Source organism: Canis lupus, chromosome 37, assembly GCF_011100685.1.
Source record: "Canis lupus familiaris isolate Mischka breed German Shepherd chromosome 37, alternate assembly UU_Cfam_GSD_1.0, whole genome shotgun sequence".
Taxonomy (NCBI): Eukaryota; Metazoa; Chordata; class Mammalia; order Carnivora; family Canidae; genus Canis; species Canis lupus.
The window spans coordinates 943,344-967,209 of NC_049258.1; the positions used below are offsets into that span (position 1 = coordinate 943,344).

The 23,866-nt window shown below is 48.5% G+C and overlaps 1 protein-coding gene and 1 long non-coding RNA gene across 23 annotated transcripts in view; one reads left to right on the top strand and one right to left on the bottom strand.

Annotated features, from left to right (window-relative positions):
- Positions 1-4,479, bottom strand: part of LOC111090013 — a 45,471-nt gene extending 40,992 nt beyond the window's left edge. For 2 of the 5 annotated variants that reach the window (XR_005385069.1, XR_005385070.1), the window contains exons 1-2: positions 4,290-4,479; positions 3,405-3,475 (exon numbers count right to left, since the gene is read on the bottom strand). This is a non-coding gene — a long non-coding RNA (uncharacterized LOC111090013). Of the gene's footprint in view, positions 1-142; positions 420-3,404; positions 3,476-4,169 lie in introns of those variants that run through there. The other 3 variants (XR_005385075.1, XR_005385071.1, XR_005385072.1) reach the window with 2 other exon arrangements.
- MFSD6 (major facilitator superfamily domain containing 6) overlaps positions 1-23,866 on the top strand; it is a 69,259-nt gene that overhangs the window by 37,704 nt on the left and 7,689 nt on the right. For 16 of the 18 annotated variants that reach the window (XR_005385064.1, XM_038585160.1, XM_038585161.1 and 13 more), the window contains 3 exons: positions 9,041-9,138; positions 22,076-22,237; positions 23,074-23,172. Coding sequence is in view for 17 of the 18 variants with exons in the window: in XM_038585160.1 (XP_038441088.1) it covers positions 9,041-9,138; positions 22,076-22,237; positions 23,074-23,172 (359 nt within the window). In the remaining variant the exon portion in view is untranslated. Of the gene's footprint in view, positions 1-481; positions 610-8,798; positions 8,962-9,040; positions 9,139-22,075; positions 22,238-23,073; positions 23,173-23,866 lie in introns of those variants that run through there. The other 2 variants (XM_038585166.1, XM_038585168.1) reach the window with 2 other exon arrangements.

Consider the following 23,866-nt stretch of genomic DNA (forward strand, 5'->3'; position numbering starts at 1 on the left):
GAGGCCTGACGCCGAGGGGGACTGGCGCTGCGGCGGGTTCGCCCTGTGCTCCCTCCTCACCACCACCCCCCACCCCCCCACCGGGACTCCGCCTCCACGTGGTTTTTGCTGAGAAGCCAGAAATGGGCACAAAGCCACTTACGCAGACGGCCGGGCCGTGCGTCCCCTGCTGTGGCCTGGCCCAGTGTCTTGGTCAGCGAGGTGGGGCCTGCAGAGGGGACTTGGGGAGCCGCGAGGGGAGCCCTCGGCCCTGGCCGTCTTCCTGTCCCGGCTCACACAGACCTGGCGACACACTCGGCTGCCCTGCCCAGTGGTTTCAGAATCCCTGACGTAGAGCCGGCGCGGCTGGGACCGTTCCCGAGAAGCGTCGGCCTCCAGCACGTGTGCGCCCGGATTCCGCGTCGGGCCACCGTGCCCCGCGGCGCCGCCCGCCCGCCAGACGCCTCCCTGGCCGCGGGGCGAGGCCCGGCCTCCACCGCAGCCCCTGGAAAAGCGAATGGCGATCCCCTGGGAGACCTCCCGGGGAGAGCGGACAGGATCGGGCTGGCAGGGGGCGCGCAGACCGCAGCCCCGCCGGGAAGCGCCAGTGCCAGGCAGCGCGCAGCCCACGTAGGCTCCGGCTCCGGGGCAGGGCTCGGGGAGGACGCCCGCCGGCTCTCGGGGCCTCGGTCGGTTGGAGCCGTTGGTGGCCTTGGAGGTGGTTTGGGGCCTGCGATGTGTCCCTTGGGAATTCCTAAGTGGCGGTGTCTCCGCGTGGCTGCGTTTGGAGACAGCCTTCCCGCGGCAGTCGGTTGACCCGAGGTGATCCGGCGGCCGCTCTGGCGTGACCCACGCCGTGGGGAGGAGGAGGCGGGGAGCACGCGAGGACACGGGAGGAAGGCGGCGGCCCCGCTGGGCGAGGGTCTCAGAGGAGCCCCATCACGAGCCAGCCGGCCCCGCCGGGCCCCCGCGCCGCGTCCCCCCATCCTTGGCAGATGGTCCCTCAGCCCCGTTTGGCTGCTTCGGACGACGCGGAGCTCGCTCGCCGCCAGGGTAGCTGTGACCGCGGGTCGCCTCCGAGGGCGGTCCCCGGGCGCTGGGGCAGAGCAGGGACTGTGTTGTCTGACCCACAAGTCAACGGCAGTCCGTGTCCTTTGACGGGGGCTCGGGGGACGCGGCCCGCAGCTGGTCCTTCACCTCCGTGCCCTGCCGCCCGCGGTCAGCGTCCTGGGTCCCTCCTCCGCCCCCGGCTGCCTCCTAACACCACCTCGGCTCGGACATGGGACACCGGGAATGCAGCCCCGTCCTCCGCAGCAGGACAGGGCCTTACGCACTCGAGCGTCCTCCTCTTACCGCGTCACCTCCCGGGCGCTCGCCGAGTCTCCACAGAGCGTCTTCTCCGGACCCCGTCCTGTTCTTTGCCCTCCTGATTCTGGCTCCTTTGTCAGCCGTCGCCCGCTTGTTCCCCTCTGCTGTGGCCTGGCGAGTCGACACCTGGGAGACTGTTGTCCCCTTTGGCTGCTGCCGGGATACTCCTTGAGCCTGCGTTTTGATGAACTTGCTTAATTCCCTCAAACGTAGCGTAGGTCAGCTAAGACTCTTGAGGCCTTTTTCAAATTCATTCCTGTACCAAATGCCAGTGATTCTTGTCAGGAAACGATAGGATTATTATAGGAGATATTTAGAGGCAACAAGGTAAAGAATGACTTAAGACCAACGGAGGCTCAGACTTCACTTTCACCTTTTCTTTTTCTAACAGAAAAAACGGAAGTATCGATAGCTGCACAAAACGTAGGTAAATGAAGTCTTCTTCCTCCTTTAGCTCTTCTGACATACGATACGGTTCTTACGCTCTATTCTACAGGGTGGGTCAGTGGGCAGCTCCGCTTGCATACTGACAGAAGCTTAGTGGCGCGGTGTCTCTCTTGGTGGTCCTCTGCCTGGGCTGGGTCGGTGTGTGAGTGCCGTTGGTTCTTTGAGCATGTGGCATGTGTGCTAACCCTCAGTCCTCTAGTGGGATAGGCCTGTGGGGACCCAAGAAGCCTGTTACCTGCTTGTGCGTATGTGTTGAAGATGCATTGCATGATGTTGCAGGATGTCCCAAATAAACCACAGGCAGCTCTTCGTTGAACTACTGCTTGGTCATAAATGACTTAATGTGTATCTTCAACTGTAGCCTATTAACATTAATCACAAAGGGCGCCAAATATGGGCAACCATTTTTTTTAGGATTTTATTTATTCATTTATAACATACACATAGAGAAAGAGAGAGAGGCAGAGACACAGGCAGAGGGAGAAGCAGGCTCCATGTGGGGAGCCCGACGTGGGACTTGATCCCCGGTCTCCAGGATCACACCCTGAGCCAAAAGCAGGCACTAAACCGCTGAACCACCCAGAGATCCCCGGGCACCCATTTTTTAACCATCCTAGTTCTAAGTCCTTTTCGTGGGTCAGCTTATTCTTTCACATACCCATCTCTTATGTACACACACATAAAATTATAAGCATAACACGTGCGTAGTTCCTTCTTGTTCACCATCATACCCCTGGCACTTAGTGCAGCGCGTTCAGTATTAGTTGAGTGAGGTTCTATGTAGAGTATCCGTACTTTCCGTCTAGGGAGTGAACGTTTATGGGCATGCAGCATATGCCAAGCACTGGGGATCAGAACCAGCCAACGTGACAGGCAACTGACCACACCCGGTGTGGAGCATGCGTAGCTGGAGGAGAGAGAGCAGAGCACTGGGCCAGACAGGCTGCCAGAAAGATGTGCTAGAGTGGAATCTTGTTTCCGTCAGAAGTGTTGATCCCAAGGCTCCCATTGTGTTACATACACTTTGTGATGAACCAAGTGGTCCTTGCCGCAAATAAGCACTTTCCGTAAGGCTCTCTCTACAGACTGCCATTTCCTTTGTCCAGAAGAATACAGTAAGGGCAAAGCTGATTATTTTATGTGCTTTTTTTAACTGTTGATGTGTCTGTATGGTTTACTCTTACCTGATTGCACAATTGAATCTTTTGAATTCAAAAGATAGAAATGATACTCATTACTAGCTAGGATGTCATATTGTTTTTAAGCCAAAATAGAGATCCAGATAATGGTCCTTTCAGGTTGGAGAACTATTGGTCAAACATCATACATCATTTACTGTTTGTTTATCGCTACATGAGGCACAGTGCCTGAGTTCTATTCATTCTGTGAGAGAGTAGATAGACGCATGGGAAAATATGCAAGAAGTATTAAAGATCTCTGGTCGCATCCGTCTCCCAGCCCTGGGACAGTTTCCCGGTCCTCCTCCCTAGAGACCATCAGCGTCATGACGTTCAGTGTGTCTTTCCAGAGATACTCTGTTCATACGTAAGTGCACACACACTTGTACGACTCTTCCTTCTCTGACATAAATGTTAGAATGCTCTGCTTACCAGTCTGTAGGGATTTCTAGCTTGCTTTAGATGGCGGCGTCAAGGAGTTTGCGGTCAGCTGATGATAAAATCTAAATATTATAAGACAAAAATAGAAAAGCATTTTGCTAAGTTTTTGATATAGGGTCAGACTCTTTTCTTTGAAAACATCCTTACTGATTGGGGTTAAACCAAATGCATACTCCGTGATCTCGGTCAGTTTTGGCTTCTTTAATGTGGACAGGAACTTCAAGATACTTTCAAAACAGCCTGAGAGCTGAATTCTTCTGTTTTTTTTTTTTTTTTTGTATTACTTTAACCCGGATTTTTTATAGTTGTCTTTCTTTTTTTTTTTTTAATATTTTATTTATTTATTCATGAGAGACACAGAAAGGGAGAGAAGGAGAAAGAGAGAGAGAGAGAGGCAGAGGGAGAAGCAGGCTCCATGCAGGGAGCCCGACGGTGGGACTCGATCCCGGGTCTCCAGGATCCAGGGCCTGGGCTAAACCACTGAGCCACCCGGGCTGCCCTATAGTTGTCTTTCTTGTGTCTAATTTGACAGTTTGTCTTTTACCTTTTATTTTATTTATTTTTTTTAATAAATTTTTGTATTTATTTATGATAGTCACACAGGGAGAGAGAGAGGCAGAGACACAGGCAGAGGGAGAAGCAGGCTCCATGCACTGGGAGCCTGACGTGGGACTCGATCCTGGGTCTCCAGGATCATGCCCTGGGCCAAAGGTAAGCGCCAAACCACTGAGCCACCCAGGGATCCCTCTCTTTTACCTTTTAAATCTTTATTGTTACATGATTATCAGAAATACATTCGCTGCACAGCCAAGGAAGCAACCCACAAAACTAGGAGACCGCGTGGGGCCCGGGAGCAGAGGCTCCTAAGCGACGTACCCAGTGAAGGGTCCGTGTCCAAACATGCAGAGCTCGCAGGCCTGACAGCACGGTCGGTAACGATCAGGAGATGGGCGGAGGCCGCCCGGATGGCCGGCCCCAGATGCTCCCCTCGCTGGGCGGCGGCAGCTCCATGTGTTCCGCCACCTGCCGTGTCGCCTGGCCCTGGGCCGACATCCAAAGCTCGGAAGCAACGGATGTTGGTAGGCGCGTGGAACGGGGGCACCGCGGCCGCTGGGACCGTGCGGGGCGTCCCCAGGCGGAAGGGGCTCCCCGTGCCCGCAGCAGGGCGGCGGCGTCCCGCGCCTGCCGTAGTTCCCTCAGGTCGCCTCACCCTGCGCCCTCGGGGTGCGCTGACCTCTGCCAAGGCCGGCCGTGGCCCTCGTGCCCGCGTGTGGGCCCGAGGAGGTGGCGGCGGGCGGCCCTCGAGGCGGGACCCTCGCGGCCTCCCTCCCTGCCCGCAGGTGGGCGCGCCGAGGCGGCTGGACGGCCACAGGGGCGCGGCCGTGGGTGTGCGTCGGCGGCTGCGCCTCCTGCGCCCCTTCCCGATGGGTGCCTGCGGCCGCGAGGTGAACACCCCGGAGGAGCCGAGGACACGCGGCCCGTGGGGAGCCCCGCCCCAGGCTTGGCCACGAGGGCTCCTGAGGGGCGGCTGGGAGCGCCGGCTGAGGAGGCCGCCCGGGGCCGCCGGCCCTCCGCCCCCTCCGCCCCCTGCGCCCCCTCCGCCCCCCTCCGCCCCCTGCGCCCCCTCCGCCCCCCTCCGCCCCCCTCCGCCCCCCTCCGCCCCCTCCGCCCCCTCCGCCCCCTCCGCCCCCTGCGCCCCCCTCCGCCCCCCTCCGCCCCCCTCCGCCCCCTTCTCCCCCTGCGCCCCCGCGCTCCCCCCCTCTCCCCCTCCCCCCTCCGCCCCCTGCGCCCCTCCGCCCCTCTCCCCCTCCTCCCCCCTCCGCCCCCTGCTCCCCCCCCTCCCCCCCCTGCCCCCCTCGCCCCTTCTCCCCCTCCTCCCCGCCCCCCCCTGCGCCCCTCCCCCCCTGCCCCCGCCCACTGCGCCCCCTCCCCCCTGCGGCCCCCTGCGCCCCCTGCGCCCCCTCCGCCCCCTCGCCCCCTCCGCCCCCTCCGCCCCCTGCGCCCCCTCCGCCCCCTGCGCCCCCTCCGCCCCCTGCGCCCCCTCCGCCCCCCTCCGCCCCCTCCGCCCCGCGGCCCGCAGCACCCTCTTTCCCTGCGGCGGCGGCGGCTTCCTTCCCGGCCTGAGGAGCGCTGCCGGCCCAGGCCTGAGCGCCGCCCGCCGCAGTGGACGCGGCCCCGTCCCGCGGCGGCCTCGGTGTGTTGCCGCCCGTGGGTCGCGAGGCGGGGACGGTGCCCAAGGCCGGCGGCGTCCGAGCCTCGCGGGCCTGGGCACCCAGCGGGCGTCCGTGTCTCCCAGGGAAGCGCTCGGAGCCCCGCGCCCGGAACGTCCGGGACCCCGCGCGCGCCGCTGTCCAGTGCGCGGACCGGCTGTGCACGCGGGGGAGAGGCCGCGTCGGCGTGTCCTGCCCCGGGCGTGCTGCCGGGCGCGGGGTCCCCGCCGGTCGTGGAAGCCTCCAGCCTGGGGCCAAGGCGTGGGCGGGCGGCTCCTCCGCGACCCTCCTCGGGGGCTCACCTCCTGGGTCGCGGGGTCGCCCTCCTCGGGGTCAGGCCCGCGGCACCGCCCGCCCCAGCGCGCCGGCCGTGGAGGGCACTGGGCACCCCAGTGCCTGCATCCTGCCGCCGCGGTGCTCCTGGGGCGCCGCGCCCGAGTCACCGCTGGATCCGCACCGGGCGCAGGTGTCACCGTCCCTGCCCGTGGGAGGGACGGGGCGCAGGCCGTCAAGAGACGCCTTGCACAGCTCCGGTCTGCGTGTTCTCTGGGGCCCCGTGTGGCCCTGAAGGCCGTGAGCCACGAGGTTAGAGACGTGGGCCGCAAGGGAAGGGCACCCAGCCGACGGCGCTTGGCTTCGGGGCACCCTGAGCCCGGAGGGCCCCCGCAGCTGCGCGCAGGCGCCGGGTTCCGCGGGGCGAGGTCTGAAGGCTCAGCACAGCCTCCCCCTAGACTGCGCTGGCCGGGCATTTGGGCCTGGGCCTGGGCCTGCGTGCGGTGACCGTGGCCACGGCGACGGAGAGGGTCTCCAGAGGTTCAGGACGTGCAATATGAACACAAGGAAGGTGTTTTGCCAAAATTTTTGGAGAGTAAGATTATGGGAAAGTGTGCCTGGGAGCTGCCTGGACTGAGCTAGAGCCATGGCTCTTCACACGGGCTCCGGATCTGAACACACTGGGAAGTGTCCCAGGCGCGATGCCTGGGTTCCCACCAGAGACCTGGGCTGCCGGCCGCGAGGCCTGGACGGCTGTTGTTTTTAATGGTTACCTGAGTGGATCTGACGTGTAGCCAAAGTCAACGAGAACTAATGAGCGTGGCAGGGGTCAGCACGCTGCAGCCCTTGGGCCAGATCTGCCCCACTACCTGTTTTTGTACGGCCCAGAACTAAGGACGGTTTCTGTACTCTTAAGTGGTTGAAAAAAAAAAAATCAAAGAATAATATTTTGTGATGCATAAAGATTACAGTTGACCCTTGAACAACGTGGGTTTCAACCATGAGGCTCCACTAATAGATGTTTTTCAATACAGTACGGCAAATATATTTTCCTTTTGTTTTTCTTAATTTTTTCTGTAGCTTATTTTAATAATGTAATATATAATATAACATATAAAATATGTGTTAACTGTTTATGTTATTGGCAAGGCTTCTAGTCAATAGTAGACTTTCTATAGTTAAGTTTTGGGGGAGTCAGAAGTTACATGTGGATTTTCTACTGTGCAGGGGGGCATGAGCACCCCTAACCTCTGCATTGTTCAGAGGTCAACTGTCTGTGCAATTTAAATTTCACTGTTCATAATTCAAATTGTACTGGAACACAGCCATCCCTGCTCATTCACGTGCGTACTATCTGCGGGTGCTTCTGCACTATGGTGGCGAGGGTGGGTAGCTGCAAGAGACCTGCAGAGCCGAAACTTTACAGGAGCGGTTTACTGACCAGTGGGTTAGGCTGTGTCAAGGTCCTCAACAGAGCTAGGTTAGAGCCTAAGGAGACCTAGGTTTGTGGAACTTGTATGTTTGTGCAGTGTATGTTGCACTGTAATTTCCTGCGGGTTTTTGTTTTGGTCTTTGCTGTTGTTTCCTAGCAGAGGGACCCCACCCCAGTTGATGGATCTGTAGTAAGTCTGTTCAGGAAACTTTTTATCAAACAGGATTGAAACATAGACTTTTTTCCTTAAAACATGAAAGTACAAAGAATATAACGTCCAGAGAATACTATAACCCAGACTTTTTTAATACTGAAGTTCCCCTAAATCCCTTTTAATATACATTTCCTATCTCATCTCTGCCCCTCAACCCTTTTTTGTTTTTCTCCCATTCTTCTGTTCCACATTTGCAGTTAATACAAGTTGGATGCCTCAGAGCTTTCCTTTCCTTGATTCAATATTGGGAAAAGAGAACAGTGTTTACTGGAATGATTATTGTATTTTATTTTTTTTAAGATTTTATTTATTTGTGAGAGACCCAGAGAGACAGGTAGAGACACAGGCAGAGGGAGAAGCAATTTATTTATTTGTGAGAGACCCAGAGAGACAGGTAGAGACACAGGCAGAGGGAGAAGCAGGCTCCATGCGGGGAGCCCGACAGGGGACTCCATCCCGGGACTCCAGGATCACGCCCTGAGCCAAAGGCAGACACCAAACCGCTGAGCCACTCAGGGATCCCCTACTGGAATGATTTTAATATAAAAATATAGTTGAGCAAGATTAGGAAATTACCACTGTCATATTGGCTTATTTCTTTTACCTTCAAGTTTTCATCCACTTGAATTTTGAAACAAAGAAAAGCATTAAGATTAGGAAAATTAACAGAAAATGGAAAACAAACTAGAAAGGGAACTCTGTACCATCAGGCTGTGTCTTGTACAAAGCACCAGCCACCATTTGCTTCTAAACCAGATTGTCCAGTTCAGAACGAGAATGTAACCCTATGCTTGGATGCACCCCTAAAGGCCTTTACTTTGTTTTTCTCATAATCTTGGTGGTGGTTCTTGTGAGGGGGGAAGTGATGCTGATGTACATTTATTAGTTTGGTAAGCATAGGATTATATCATAGATTTATTTTTAAATAGTGAAGATGTATCAGTTGAACTGATAGGAACAAGTATTTGATTTCCAAATAGTTTATTATTCATCATTGGATGATAGTTTTTCACGACCTTGAGAGTCTCCTTGTAAAACTCCTTGGTGTTTTGGGGACTGCATGTGAGACCACATTCATATTCACGTTCTCATTTTTATCCTGTCCTGCCCCCATCCTCGTGAAGCAGCTATAATCCCAAGCATATTTACCCTACAGCCACCTGGAAGGAGGCCACTAATGTCATTACAGATGGCAGTGTGCCCAGACTATCTTTAAAAAGCATTGGCTGTGCTACTAATTAAATTTCAGGAAGGGTGATGTTCACTTTTATATTAAGTATTCTGAAAAGACTGAGGGCAGATATGTTAGAAGCAGTGTTCTTATTTCTAAGAGTTCATGGTTAAATTTAGTTGTTCTTTAGCTTCCTGACTCCTACGTTTAAACGCTGCTGGATGATGGATGGTTTGGGCAGGGGAAATGTACGTAGTACTTGCATGTTTTATGTCTCCTACAGGGCCTCAACTTATTTCCCTTTGTTTTTTGTTTTTTTGTTTAAAGAGTTCTTTACATTGGTCTGGCCTGCAATACAGCTCGCTATATTTATATTTCCTACCTGGAAAATGCCTGGACTGTTCTCCCCATGGAAGTTCTTCAAGGTAAGTTAACAGCTGGAATTAGAATTATTTTTTCTACCTGACTGAGCTATGACTACGTAAAGCTTAGTGACCTTGAGCATCTGACTCTGAAAGGAAGGGCAGGCCTACTGTTTTATATGATTTTGAAGTGGTTGTTAAGGAAGAGGTGACATCAGGGGGGTTGGTTCTTCGGTTACTCTGAGTACTCTGTGTTTGTTGAGCCAAACAAAGCTGGATTTGTCCCACACCCCGGTGATTAAACAGAGAGAAAGGAACTCTGGAATAGACTTTATGTACAATTGTTAAGTATGTACATCCGAAGGTAGTTTTAAGTATAAAAGGATTTATTTTTTAAAGATTTTGGTGTTTGTAGGTTAACTGTATTCATCAACAAAAGGTTGTCAAAATTATTTTGTTCCTTCGGCTTCTTTTATCACATCTAGTGATTTACAACTAAAGCTTTACAGTCAAGGTATTCTTTTCCCATGAACCTTTCAAATAGGTTCACATATCCTACCTAACCAGAGTTCTTTTCTTTGCTTCACTGGACTGTTTTCCCTTCAACAGATAACTTTGAAAAGAAATTTCTAGGAGGCTCTTGCCATGTGGCTTGAGTGCAAAAAAAAAAAAGCTGGATTTCTGTACAAAGCTCATTGCCATATTAGCTCATACATACAATCTAGACTATATACTGAGGACCTTTGTTAACTGCTTGGCTGAACCATTTGGTGGTTGGCAGGATGATTAAAATGAAGGTTCGGGACAAGATTGTCAGAGTTGAGGTCTTCTGGGATGGCCCAGGCTCCTCAATCATTAATTGTACTGAGCAGTCTGTGATGATACAGAATTTCATTAGCTTTACAGACGCCATTTTCATTTTCCCTAAACCTGAGGATACAAGTACAGCACAATCAACATAATTTCTCATCATGACATCTAAGATGACTCATTATCATACATCTAAACAAAATATACACAATGCAGCCCATTCATCAAATCCCGTTGTAGCAATGGAAGAAAACTATCCTTTTTGAGAGGAGATACAATTTATATTCAGATTATAATTATGAAATTTAAATATATACATACTCTAAATAAAGGTATTTTACCAGGCCTGATGCCATGGTATAATTGGTGAAAGGAGATTTCTGTTTATAATAGAAAATGGAAATTTAGTCTTATAATAAGTTATGGTTTATAATTATTAGAACTCTGGAAGAGCCCTGAGGTAGATAGAGCGCATACTTCAGCACTGTGCCATTTAAGAGTAACAAAGCACTAAATAAGGACTATAGGAAAGAATGATGTGATAACAAGGTGAATGCAACACAGTTCTTAGGATTTCCCATCTCTGGTCCTATTTTATGAGGCAGGATCCTTAACTGCTTTATTTATTGGTGCCAGAGTGTGCAGAGTCTATGTTAAAAAACAAACCCACTAACTGGTATGGCCACAGAAAAGAAAAGATATTGTAATAATATATACATACATCTTTTTCTCCTCTTAATTTAATACAAATTCCATGGAAGAGGACATATATGACTAATTTAATACAAATTCCATGGAAGAGGACATATATGACTAATTTAATACAAATTCCATGGAAGAGGACATATATGACTTAAGAGAGCAAAAGAGAGCTTTTTAAATGAAATGGTTAAAGGAACAACACATTTTATAAGAGGAAACAAATAAATGCTGTTACAAATCAAAAAAATTTTTTCCTATTATTTTATTCGGATAAATAGCTACAAGAGTCAGGCAGTAGGCTGGGACTATCCTAAATGCAATAAAATGTAATAAAAAATATTAACTTAGGCCCCAAGGCCCCACCGTGTGTCCTGGAAGCTGGATGTGTAACCACAAAATTACTAGTGTGTTAGAGTTAGAGAAACGTGCCAGGTGCAGAGAAGCGGCTCCCTGGCAGGGGCGGGTGGGACGGGAGGTGCTGCCGAGGTTTGCCAGGGAGCTCACGTCTGGGCTGCGTGCTGAAGGACCCGCTGTGGCGCAGAGCAAGGCCAGGCGCTGGGGGCCAGGAGCGGGGGCTGGCCGTGTGCCATCCACGCAGGAATTCGGCCTCCCTGGGGGGGCCGCGGCCTGTACCCCGGTGGCCTCTTTTCACCTGTGCCAGTGGAGGTCGAGTTCCTGGCCCGAGACCAGGAGGGCCCGGGAGTGCAGCGCCTGCGTCACTGGGCCCAACCCCCGAGAGCCCCGGCTGAGCCTGGAGGACAAGTGCTCCCCAGATCCCCAGCTTCGGGCACAACAGAAGTGAAGTCCTGGCCCTTGCTGCCCCACACGCACTGCCCAGAAGAGGGTGGCACAGCCCCATGGGGTCAGCCCCGCACCCCGGGGCGGCCTCTGACCAGGGAGGCCTGGCCCGTCCGTCCGGATGCTCCCCCTGACACGTGTCATCCGCACGACCTTAAAGCCTTGGGACTTCGGGCAGCTCTCCTGAGGCCGTGGAAGGACAGAGACCTGAGGACAGGCCACGCTACCGGAGCCCACTGTCCGACTGACCCTCCCCAGACCCTCGGCGGGAGCCCTTAGGACCATCACCAAGCCCCCAGCCCGGGGGAGGGGGGAGGCTGGGAAGGCGGCCTTCGGGCCCCTGCGACGCCTGGCACCTGCACCCTTTGTTCCACCGGGGCCTCACAAGCTGCTCTTCTGGAGGCCTCGTACACCCCGAGAACTAGTGTTCCCTCATGGCCACAGAGGGGGAGACACCACCTCACCCCTCTGGCCCCCGCCTGCCTGTAACAGGAGGAGTCCTTGGCCTTCACTCCTTGGAGCTGCGCGCCTCCACACTCACCTCCTGGCCTCCTGGCCTCCGGCCGTGGTGGCAACAGCGAGCGAAGGAGGCCGACGGAGCCCGTTTCCTCCTGCCTGGGCCTCTGCCGAGGCGGCTCCGCGGTACCCCTGGGGCATCGAGGGGACGCTGCTGCCTACTGCTGGGAACCGAGGCAGTGTTTCTTTCCCAGGGGCCTTCTCCCGTCGAGTGGCCGGTGTTCTCGCAGGCTCGGCCCTTTAGCAGTCCAGCCGTGATGGGCAGCAGGCACGTCCTCCAGGTAGCCGCCCGCACCGTGCAGGGCAGCAGCAGACACACTTGCCCGCGAGAGCCGGCAGTTTATTTTAGAGAGAGATGGAGTCTAAGTCCCTAGCAGTATTGCTGCGTGCAGTAGAGGAGGCGTGAGGGTTTATATTTATTTCTCAAGATCTCATTTTCAAAAACCCATAGGAATTTTCTCTGTTACTTTTTTTTTTTAATTTTTTAAAATTATTTATTTACGATAGTCACAGAGAGAGCGAGAGAGAGAGAGAGAGAGAGAGAGAGGCAGAGGGAGAAGCAGGCTCCATGCACCGGGAGCCCGACGTGGGATTCGATCCCGGGTCTCCAGGATCGTGCCCTGAGCCAAAGGAAGGCGCCAAACCGCTGTGCCACGCAGGGATCCCTCTCTGTTACTTTTGTATAAGAAGCATTTAAACATTCATGATTATAATCGGGTATCCGTACTTCGCTACGTATAACGAATCAAACCCAGATTTGTTATGCTCCTCCCTATGCAGGTGTTGGTTGTGAAGCCTTACAAATGTTGAGACAAATATGACCAAAATTATTCTTGCTATTAAAATGCATGTAAGGGGCAGCCCGGGGGGCTCAGCGGTTGAGTGTCTGCCTCCGGCCCAGGGCGTGACCCCGGAGTCCTGGGATCGAGTCCCACAACAGGCTCCCCACATGGAGCCTGCTTCTCCCTCTGCCTGTGTCTCTGCCTCTCTCTCTGTGTGTCTCTCATGAATAAATAAAATCTTTTTAAAAAATAAATTCATCCAAGGAGATTTAGGGCCAACCTGGGGCTGCTATAACTAAAGATATCTTTTTGAGGTACCTGAATGAATGATTCAAGCAGTGAAGGCTGAAAATGAGGTCTGTGTCAAGTCTTTCTCTGCAGGATGCTCAATGAGTGGGAGCTGGGTTAAGATTTTGATGAAAGGGGGTTTTCCAGGGTCAGCAGTAGGAGGACTTGAACTGGTGTATATGAAGCTTTGCTCTTACTTAGCATACCTATTCAGCCTGGTAAGAACCATGTTTCCCCTCCTCGTATGTTCTGGAAGGTCATGTAGGCATCATGAAAGGGTTACCACGCAGTCCTTATCTGCCAGTGGAAATCCGAGATGTGATTCCAGTCCGTTAGCATCCATATTGGCAATTTTCTGTCTGGCTTAACGAAACACAAGTAGCTGGCCACGTGATTGTGCAGGATAGATATGCTCCAGGTTTAACATTGCGGTTGATAAACTGGCGTATAAAAGTCATTGGTGCTACTGTTAGAATCATGTTTTAATCAGAATAGCCTTATGAATTGTTAATAGAGCCATTTTGTTCTTTGTCACTCCCATGGGTTTGCATGGTTTGTTTACAGTTACTAAAGGTTCTTATATAACCTTTTCTTGAAAATGTGCAGGATTTTGTCCATGTAAAATTCACTTTAAATGCCTCTGCCTCAAGAATCCTGTTCTGGCAATTGCATCTCACACTTGGCTCTTCCTTTTCTGAACTGTTCTCAGATTTATGGACTATATTTTACCGTTTAGCACTTAATTGCTATCCAATTATTTTACAAATACTACTTTTACTTCCTTAGTTTTAACTCTTAAATGCAGAGACCATGCTTATGCTTTTTGAATTCTCCGAAGAAACATGCACATAGGAAAATACACTATAATTGCTTGTTTTATAGTCTCCTGCAAACTGTACTGTAATTTATTTTCTAAATTTTAAAGGTTTTAAATAATACAGAAAATTTTATTTCAAAAATATGTAAAAAAAAATTGAAAACTAAATTTAAAAGCTGAACTTTCAATATAACTTTTTCCCCAAGATGTCATCCTTTCTCCACTCCACATCTGTAAAACATCAGTGTGTTTTTAATCATTCACCTATGTTCCTACTTCATTCTATAAATTATTTAAGATAATGTACCAAAATATGCAATAATCTACAAACTATTAAGTGCTTAGGCTTGAATTAGATTGTCTTATATTCCAGCTCTGCCACCTACAATCTAGGTGTTTTGGGGCAAGATACTTAATACTTTGGGGCACTAGCATCTTGCCCCAAAACCTCAAAGGCTTGCCTCAAAGGCCCCAGTTTCTTACACTGTAGAACAGCCTGATAGGAGTATTAAATAAACTAATCCATGCAAAGTATTTAGCATATTAGCTGGGACACGGTTAGCCTTCCATAAATGTTAGGTAATAAAACAATGAAAATAAAATTAAAAATTATAAATAAAAAGACCAAGGGAAATGTACTTTAAGAAATTCTGCTCTACAAGATTAAATTGCAGTAATGCATTAAAACCTGTCCATAAAATGACTAAGCGCACGCTGTTCTTAAAAGTTCCTCTTTGGGAAGTGAAATTTTACTGTCTCTGATACAACTAGCAGTTCACGTGTGGCTTGATACGGGGACACTGAGCACGTAGCACACCCTGTGGGCAGGTGTCCACATTAGACACAGTTTGGATGGTAGTCTCCTGAGATTTCTTTTAAGGTATGTGAGGGCATGGGTGCCAGCGTGGAAAATTCACAAGGGCCTGTAAAACATTGTTGTATCAGTTACATTTTGCTTTGGGTTTTGTTTTTTTTCTTAAGCATCTTTTTTTTTTTTTTTTTTCATTTTACTTGTAAAGTGAAACTTATGGAAACTTACAGAAGTTTCATTTCCTCTGTTCACTTTTCTCCACCTTATGCAGGGCAGGGCGGGGCGGGCACGTTTTTGTCCCCAGATGCTTTCTTCCTCTCCCCCAGCACGCACACCACTCCCTGCTTAGTTTTATCCGCATTCCTTTGCCCAGCTGCTGGTGTGTGTCAGGGTGCTGCTGGGTGTGTGTCCTCAAGGAGCTTGGTCTCTTTCAGTGAGATCCTGGCCCTATTCACTCACTGGACTGTAAACTCCATGGTGGTTTAGGATGGGTTTTGTGCAGGACCACGTCCTCAAACAGCATGAGCACTGGCACCCAGTCCTAGGTGCTCATCAAGTCCTGTTGAATGAATGCAGGAAGGTGCATACGGGAGTACTGGGGTTTTAACAATAAATGTGTGTCTTAAAGTCTCTTTCACGCAATACAGATGCTTCGTGCAGGTGCCACTAGGTCCGCTGTTCTTCGTAGCGTTCTCTGCTGTCACTGGAAGGCCCATTGCTGCTGGCGGCCCTGACTTGGGCAGAGACACTGAGCTTGCGGTTCACGTGATGTTTCCTTTTCTTCATGGACACATAGTTGGACTATATTTCCCAGCCTCCTCTGCAGTTATGTGTGACCATCTGGCTAATTCTTTTCAGTGGAATGTGAGCAGGAATGATGTGTTACTTCTAGATCCAGACCATGGGGATCCCTGGGTGGCTCAGCAGTTTAGCGCCTGCCTTTGGCCCAGGGCGCGATCCTGGAGTCCCGGGATCGAGTCCTGCGTCGGGCTCCTGGCATGGAGCCTGCTTCTCCCCCTGCCTGTGTCTCTGCCTCCCCCCCTCCCCCGCATGTCTATCATGAATAAATAATTAATTAATCTTAAAGAAAAAAAAATAAAATAGACCCAGACCGTAACATCTTTCATCTCTTCCCGCCTCTGCCAGCTGGATGTTGGCATCCAAGGTAACCAGGTGTTGAGGACGGCAGTCTCTGCCGCAGCCTGGATCCCTGAGTGACTAAATGGAGCACAGCTGCTACTCCTCCTGGCCCACGCCCACTGGACTTTATATGAGCAAGCGAAAAAAACCACGTGTAATATAGGAGACCACTGGGATTCCAAGGCTCATCTGTTACAACAGCTATCATTACCTTAACCAATACAGACTCCTTTCATTGTGAGCCCAGTGGAGATTTTTGGTTTTGTTTTGAGAAAGAACAGTATCTTTTCACTAGATTTGATCTTTCAGAAGCTTTTTTTTTTTTTTTTTTTTAATCCCAGCATTTGAGAGGTACCCCGAAGTAACTGAAATCTATGCTTTGGTTCATCAGTGCAAAAGGTTGGTCACCACTGATTTGGTGTGCCAGTGCCATGAGGATACTTATGTTTTGTCAGTGAGCTTAAGTCAGTGGCAGAGCAAGAAAAACAAAACAAAAAACCAGTACATTGTCAGAGTTCTTACCCCTCCCAGCCGCTATGATCTGATTTCCTCAAACCAAGCATCATTTTACAAAGAGCAGCTGTCTATTGGGGAAGAAAGGATTTTTTTTTTCTTGCTCATCCCTGCATACGTTTTTTTGCAATAGAGCATTCTTCTGCGCCAAGGCTGAACAACCTTGAAATTAATGTTACAGGATCAGAGACCAATATTAAATATACTATTGTTATAAGGTAAGTATAAGGTGAAGAGTTATTTGGGGCTTATATTATGTGAGTTTTTTAGAAAAGGAGGGGAAGTAGGTAGTAAGAATATCTTTTTTTTTTTTTTTTTTTTTTTTTTTAAGAGAGTGTGAGCAGGGAGGGGCAGAGGGAGAAGAAAAAAGGAAATCCCAAGCACGCTGCATGCTCAGTGCAGAGCCCAACATGGGGCTTGATCTCACGACCCTGAAATCGTGACGTGAGCTGACACCAAGAATCGGCTTCTTAACTGACTGAGCCAGCCAGGTGCCTCAAATGTAGTTTTTTAAATTGATAGACTGTTGGGCATGTTTATCAAAAAACCTCTCAAAGTAGATGGTTATAATTACTACATAATACTTTTTAATAGTTGGTAGGAGGCTGTATAGGATAGTACTTAAGCCCTGAAGTCCTGAACTTCCGTATCTTAGCTTCAGACCCTGTTCTACTACCCTGTTGTCTGTGTGACTTTGGACAAGGCACTTTAATCTCTCTGTGCCTCGTTTCCTCTTCTGGAAAAGGAAGGGAAAAAATAGTACTTATTACTGGGAGGAATAAATGAGATAAGCTACATAAAACAGCACAATTCCTGGTAAATCGCTATAATATTATTGATGAAAAAATTAAATGTTAGTCATAATTATTTCTAATGGTTCATGGTTATTCATATGTAGTGTGTTCCGAACAGTAAGGTCTTGGCTGCAGGTGCTGTGACACTCTCTCTGTGTCTCCATTAGGCCTTGTAGGTAATCTTGAGGGCCCCCATAAGGGTAAGGAAAGACTGAGAAGCAAAGTTTCTGTGACCTGTGTGGTCTCTGAGAGTCACTCATGGTCAGTTAACATAGGGTGTTGAGGAGCCACTCACAAATATCAGTATTTTCCTGACAAGTAGCCAAGGAAGGGTTAACACATATTGCAACGACAGTCAGTTCAAGTACCTTGTTACTATTATCAGCCAGGAGGGAGCATCTTTTTGGTCTTAGACTATCTGATCCACCAACCTAGTTAGCTCGTACTAAAAGGTTTAAAAAGTTGTAGCCCTCGTGTGAAAACACTTTTGCCCGTGCCATGGAATCCATTTGCTTATTTCATCATCATGCTTATTTTGAGGGGAATCTTACAGAAAATCTTACAGAAAAGTTGTTTCAGGTAGCACAATTGTTAAGACTTTCTTGTCTTACAAGTATGAAAAAACGGTGGAGAGCTTTTAGGTTTCTAGATTGCTTTTTTATTATTTTAAAATTAGAGGACCAGAACACAACTGTAGTAAAAACACTGGAAGAGTTTCAGGTAACTAATATGATTACTAGAAGTTTCCATATTTACCTCAAGAATAGGAACCACAACTCCACAATTGTATTTTATATACAAAGGTGATATTAACCAACCCAATCCTATCTTGTGAATTTTTCAGTTTTGCTAGTTTCTTTTCTAGGAAGTGGTATGGATTCTTGTATTTACAAATTTTGAAATAAGGTATCTCAGAGAAACCTATTTTTAATTCTCTACCTGCTCTGGAAGATATTGGAGCATACAAGCAGAGGAGCTTTCATCCTTTTGCTACTGGTACCAAAGAAAACTTTTTACTAAATGCTTTACTAGATTTTCCTTCAGTTAACACTCTGAGTTGCTTTAAGCAATGTAATTCCCAATTCTAATTATTCCCAAAAAGGAATAAGGAAATTCTAGAGATCTAACTGTAGAGCATCTAGTCCAGCTGCCACATCCTACTAGCCCTCAAATTATAAGAATAGTTTAGAATCTTTAATAAGATACCCGACTTAGGGACACCTGGATGGTTCAGTTGGTCGAGTGTCTGCCTTTGGCTCAGGTCGTGATCTCGGGGTCCTGGGATCAGCCCCACATCTGGTTCCCTGCTCAGCAGGGAGCCTGCTTCCCCCTCTGCCCCTACTTCTCCCCCTGCTGGTGCTCTCGCTGTCATGTAAATAAATTAGGGGGAAAAAAAAAAAAAAGAATCTGACTTCAGTCATTCTGCTGAAAAATGCTTTATCTTGGAACTCAAGGTTTTAGAAAACCCTTAGAATTTTGAGAGAAAAAAAAAAGGAATCCTGTTTACCGCTACAATTCTATTTGACCTGGAATTATAATAAAAATATATTTGTTACAGTTTTGATCACATAAATACATAGGCCTACCTTTGTCTACTTGTAAATCCAGCAATTGATTGCTCACACACAGACATATCGCTGGATTTGGCTTCACTTTTAAAGTTAGTTTACAGTCATTTGGTGCGGTCTCAGATCTTTGATGATTCATCTTTTTTTTTTTTTTTAAGGATTTTATTTATTCATTCATGAGAGACACAGAGAGAAAGAGAGGCAGAGACACAGGCAGAGGGAGAAGCAGACTCCCTGCGGGGAGCCGGATGTGGGACTTGATCCCGGGACCCTGGGGTCGCGCCCTGGGCCCAAGGCAGACCCTCAACCGCTGGGCCCCCAAGGCGCCCCTTAATGATTCATCTTTAAGAAATGATTTCCACACCTATGTTGGATTTCACTTTGGATATATTCATCTTATTTCTTAGAACATTTGAATTTTCCCCTTAGTGAAGAAATATACAGATCTGAAAAGAAATGTAGTCAGCAGCATCTTTAATGACATAAAGGGGAACACCTGACATTTCCATCGTGTACTAACTACTGTGTCGCCACTCACCAATGCAGATCACGGGGCCGCTGGGTGGCGCCGTCGGTTGAGTGGCCACCTCCTAGTTTGCCCAGGCCACAATCTCGGGGTCCTGGGGTTGAGCCCCGGTGCATCCACACTCAGCGGGCAGCGGGCCTGGGATTCTCGCCGCCACCCTCTGCCCTTCTCCCTGCTCAGGTGCCACTGTGCTCGCTCGCTCTCAAATAAATAAATCTTTAAAAAAGAGCGACTACCCAGGAATTACTCAGCTCTGAGAAAGCTGGCATATCTAAGGTTACAGTTGTTTGCTCAGATAAAGCAAATACTTTAACTTCTGTGGAAATTCAGTGTACATACTACTTCTAATCTAGTCCATTTTTCTAGGTAAAAAATAACCTACTTGACATGATTACCAAAACCTATATAAACCTCATAAAAATGTTTATTCAACTATAGGGTCTATAATCTAAGGTGTGCAGTGGAACACTGTTGATTCATTATTGGACCCTCTAGCTCATCCCTGGTAACTGAACCCTACGCTAGACGTTGTGCATTTTACTGTGTTGAGTGCTGGACAGTTCAGTTCTGTCTTTCTACAAATATTCCTGTGCTTTGTACCGGGATACAGAGAAGTTATGTGGAAACAGTACGATCCTTTGGAGTTTTGAAGGGCCCAGGGTGGCTTTCAGACTAATTCTTTCATAATACAAACACAAGACCCCTGGGAGGACTCTCCCAATCCCAGGAATCGGGTTTTCCAGTTTGGCGGAAGCAGGTAGTGTCGAGGCCCTGTATGGGATCGTAGTACTGTTCTCTGTGATGCTTTTGGATGCTGCTTTCCTTGGTCGTGGAGTCTGCACCCGTGGTTCTGCCGCGACACGCGGGTACCCCCCGTTAAGGGCGACCACCTGCAGATCCCTGCGGCTTCTCTCTGTAAAGCTCTCTCCTCTCTGGTACTCGCCCCTGGAACTCCAGCTGCCTGGGTCTCAACTCAGTGGCTCCCCCTCTAGGCCCGGCAGCTTTCAACCCTACTGGGTGGGGGCGGGGGGGGGGGGGCAGTGCAGGTGGCTCAGTGGTTGAGTGTCTGCCTTGGGCTGAGGGCGTGATCCTGAGGACCTGGGATCAAGTCCCATGTCGGGCTCCCTGCATGGAGCCTGCTTCTCCCTCTGCCTCTGCCTCTGTCTCTGCCTCTGTGTCTGCCTCTGTGTCTCTCTCATGAATAAATAAGTAAAACCTTAAAAAACCAAACCTCTAATCAGGCAGCAAGGTGCGGCTCATTTGTTTCCCATCAGTCAGAGATCACTGTCCTTACTATTGATGTTCAGCATCTTGGGAACAAGACGTTTTATATATTGTGTCCAGTTTTTTATTGTTTCAGAAGGGTGGCAAATCTAGTCCAGTATTCCATTTTGGTCAGAAGCAGACTAATGTCAGATTAAATCTTAAATGAATATTAATCTTTTTATTTTTCCAAACATAAGTTAGGAGTTTCTGATGCTGTTCTCTCCAAATGATATTATTTTTCAGGGAGAAAGCTCATGAGTTAATCTAGGCAGAACTACATGATTTCTATACCCCTTCCAGTTATAAAACCTATTGTGACAATATCTTTTTGATTACATTTAAGGCAGTACTCTAATAAAGATGTAAAATCAGACAATGCAGTTTGCCAAAACAAAAGTATTTTTAATCTGTTATTTTTATCCTTCCTTCCCTCCCAGCAAATGGTGAAAATATAACGAAATGGATATTGAGGCACTGTAAATAGTCTCTATTCTCTTTTGGAAAACAAATTAGAACTATATACTAAAAAGGCATCCTCGGCGTCAGTAAGCATATTTGTAGAATTATTGCCAAATAAATAATCTCAGATATGTAAAAAGCTGTATCTCTAGAAATGTTAATCATGGTGCTAATTATAATGGGAAAAATTAGAAATAACCTTAAGTCAAAATAGGTGTCCAATAAGGGGTTAAAACCCAAAATTATAAAAAACTCCTACAACTCAAAAGCAAAAACCCCCAAAGAACCCAGTTCAAAAATGGACAAAGGACTTAAGTAGACATTTCTCCAAAGATGATATACAAGTAGCCAGTAAACATATAAAAAGATGCTCCTCATCACTAACCACTAGAGAATGCAGATCAAAACCACGAGATACCACTTTATACCCTTTAGGAGTGCTATTATAAAAAAATATAGTGACAAGTGCTGGTCACTGTTGTGGAGAAAATGGACCTAACTCTTGTGCATCTCTTCATGGGAATGTAAAATGGTACAACTGTGGAAAACAGGCAGTTCCCCAAAGTGTTGGACGTGCTCTTAGTATCTGACCCAGTAATTCCACCTCTAGGCGTACACACCAAAGAACTGACAGCAGGGGACCCAGCAGATGCTGGAGCACCCCATATACACAGCAGCAGTATTCACAATAGCCAGAAGGTGGACACAATGGAAATGTCCATCAAAAGATGAATGAAAAGTGTTATCTCCGTGCAAGAGAATATTCCAAAGGAGGGAAATTCTGGTACGTGCTACAACTTGGATGAACTCTGAAGACGTTATGCCAAGTGAATAAACCCGACACAAAAGGACAAGTTCCAATTCTGCTTATATGAGGGACCCAGAGGAGTCAAATTCAGAGAAAGCAGAATGGTGGCTTCCAGGGCCTAAGTGGAGTTATTGCTTAATGAGTAGGAGTTTCAGTTTGAGATGACAAAATTCTGGAGATGGATGGTTGTAGTATCACTCTGAATGTACCTAATGCTACTGAACTATGCACTTAAAAATCGTTAAGATGGTAAATTTTATGTTATGCATATTTTTCTAGAAATCAAGTATATGTCTTTATTAGGTATGCGTGTGTGTGTGTGTGTGATTAAATATCTTGCACTCCAAAAAAGAGTAACCTAAGGAATGCTCATCAGACACCCCCTCTCTTCTTCCTCTCCAGGAGTGACGCACGCAGCCATCTGGGCTGCATGCATTTCTTACCTCAGTGCGGCAGTTCCCCCTGAGCTGAGGACCTCTGCTCAGGGCATCCTGCAGGGCCTGCACCTGGGCTTGGGGAGAGGTTGTGGTGCCATGATCGGAGGCGTATTAGTCAATTATTTTGGTAAGAACGGCTTTCTCCTCTTCCCCTCCTTCTTTGTTGAAAACTTAAGATTTTTCAGCAACACCTCCGTTAACAGGTTACTACTGGATGGCCAGGAGCTAAACTCCAGTGTCCAGGTTACCTTTCTCACACGATGGTAGCCGTAGTTGTAAAGCAGTGTGCTTAAGTCATCAGGATTATTAGAGCCGGCCTGTCCCTGTGCACGCTTTCTGACAGCCTAGTGGGATGCTACACCGGTCCCTCAAAGGAGCCAAACAAGAGTAAGCACATGTGCTTTTGGTTTGAAGCAAGGCGCCCCAAACCTGCTGATAATGACGCTAGAGGAAAGAGAATTCATTATTATTCCAGAAAACTCTAGTGATTTGCCGCCTTTGGTAACATCCCCACGTCTCTGTTGACACCACCTGTCTGCGGTGTCGGATCTCCCTTGTCGGAGATCCAGGGTTCGGGGCGAGGAGACTACCCTGCCCCCGGTCTCTGCCATTCCAATTCCTGGTCAGTAGGGCTGCTGAACCCTACTGGGGGTTCAGGAAGAAATGGGCTTTAGGAAGAAGAGAGCACCACGGACCTTTACGGTAAGAGGCTCAGAGATGATCCTTTGTAAATGTAGTTTTGAGCTTTGATGAATGACCAACCCAACCCCAGCATCGGGGGCTCCTGGCATGTAGCAGGCCTGTGTTTTTCCACCATATGAAGCCACTGGCTATTCATTGTTCTCTGGTTTATCCCAAGCTCTGCTGCCTTCCCTGCACTTCAGCACATTGACAATTTGGGATGGAGGCCATCTGCACTTCCTGGAATTACTCTATTCAGTGCTCTGGTTGTTGTTCTCACAGGGGCTGCTGCGACTTTTCGGGGGATCGGCATGGCCTGCCTGGTGATCCTCCTGCTTTTTGCCCTGATCCAGTGGCTGGCAGTGCCAGATGAAGAAGAAGGTAAACCTGTCCATTATTTCTTACTGGTTCTAAAGATTGAAGCCATGGAGAATTCTACACACACCCCTCAGAAGCCCGGAGGTAGCAACAGCACACAGCCCAGCTGCCTGGCTGCATTTTCCCTGTGGTCTGTCCATGAACTTCTGTGCACCACTGCTAAGAGAAGCTGTGCTGAAACCAGTACTGGCCATTTTAAGTAGCTTAAAGTTCTTGGTTTTGTTTTGTTCTATAGTACGAGGTGATACAGGAAGTAACCGGTTTTAAATTCCTCTGGTATTCTAAGGGATTTCAAATTTGAATCAAATACATATAAAGTTATACAGTAATTTTATAATAGAGAGTGGTACTGTTATGCTTTTACATTCCTTTGAAAAAAAGTATCTTAAAAAAACTTAAATTTGAAGTTTTCCTTACCCAGGCATGGCCTTCATTAAAATTGTTACATAGAAAGGAGGTTCTATCAAATAGAATATACAAGTTGAATCAACTTTTGTTTTTTAATGAAAACCAACCAGCAGAATGGAAATATTCTTGCTTAGCTCTTATGTCCCAGAACAAGGCTCATCATCTTTGATGTTCTGTTCTTTAAGCAGTATTTGCCTTAAGTAGCTTAAGTGCTTCTAATTTGTTATAGAAAATCCCAGAGGCAGATTTTAATGCTAGCAAGTTATACAGAAAGGAGGACCAATGCTGA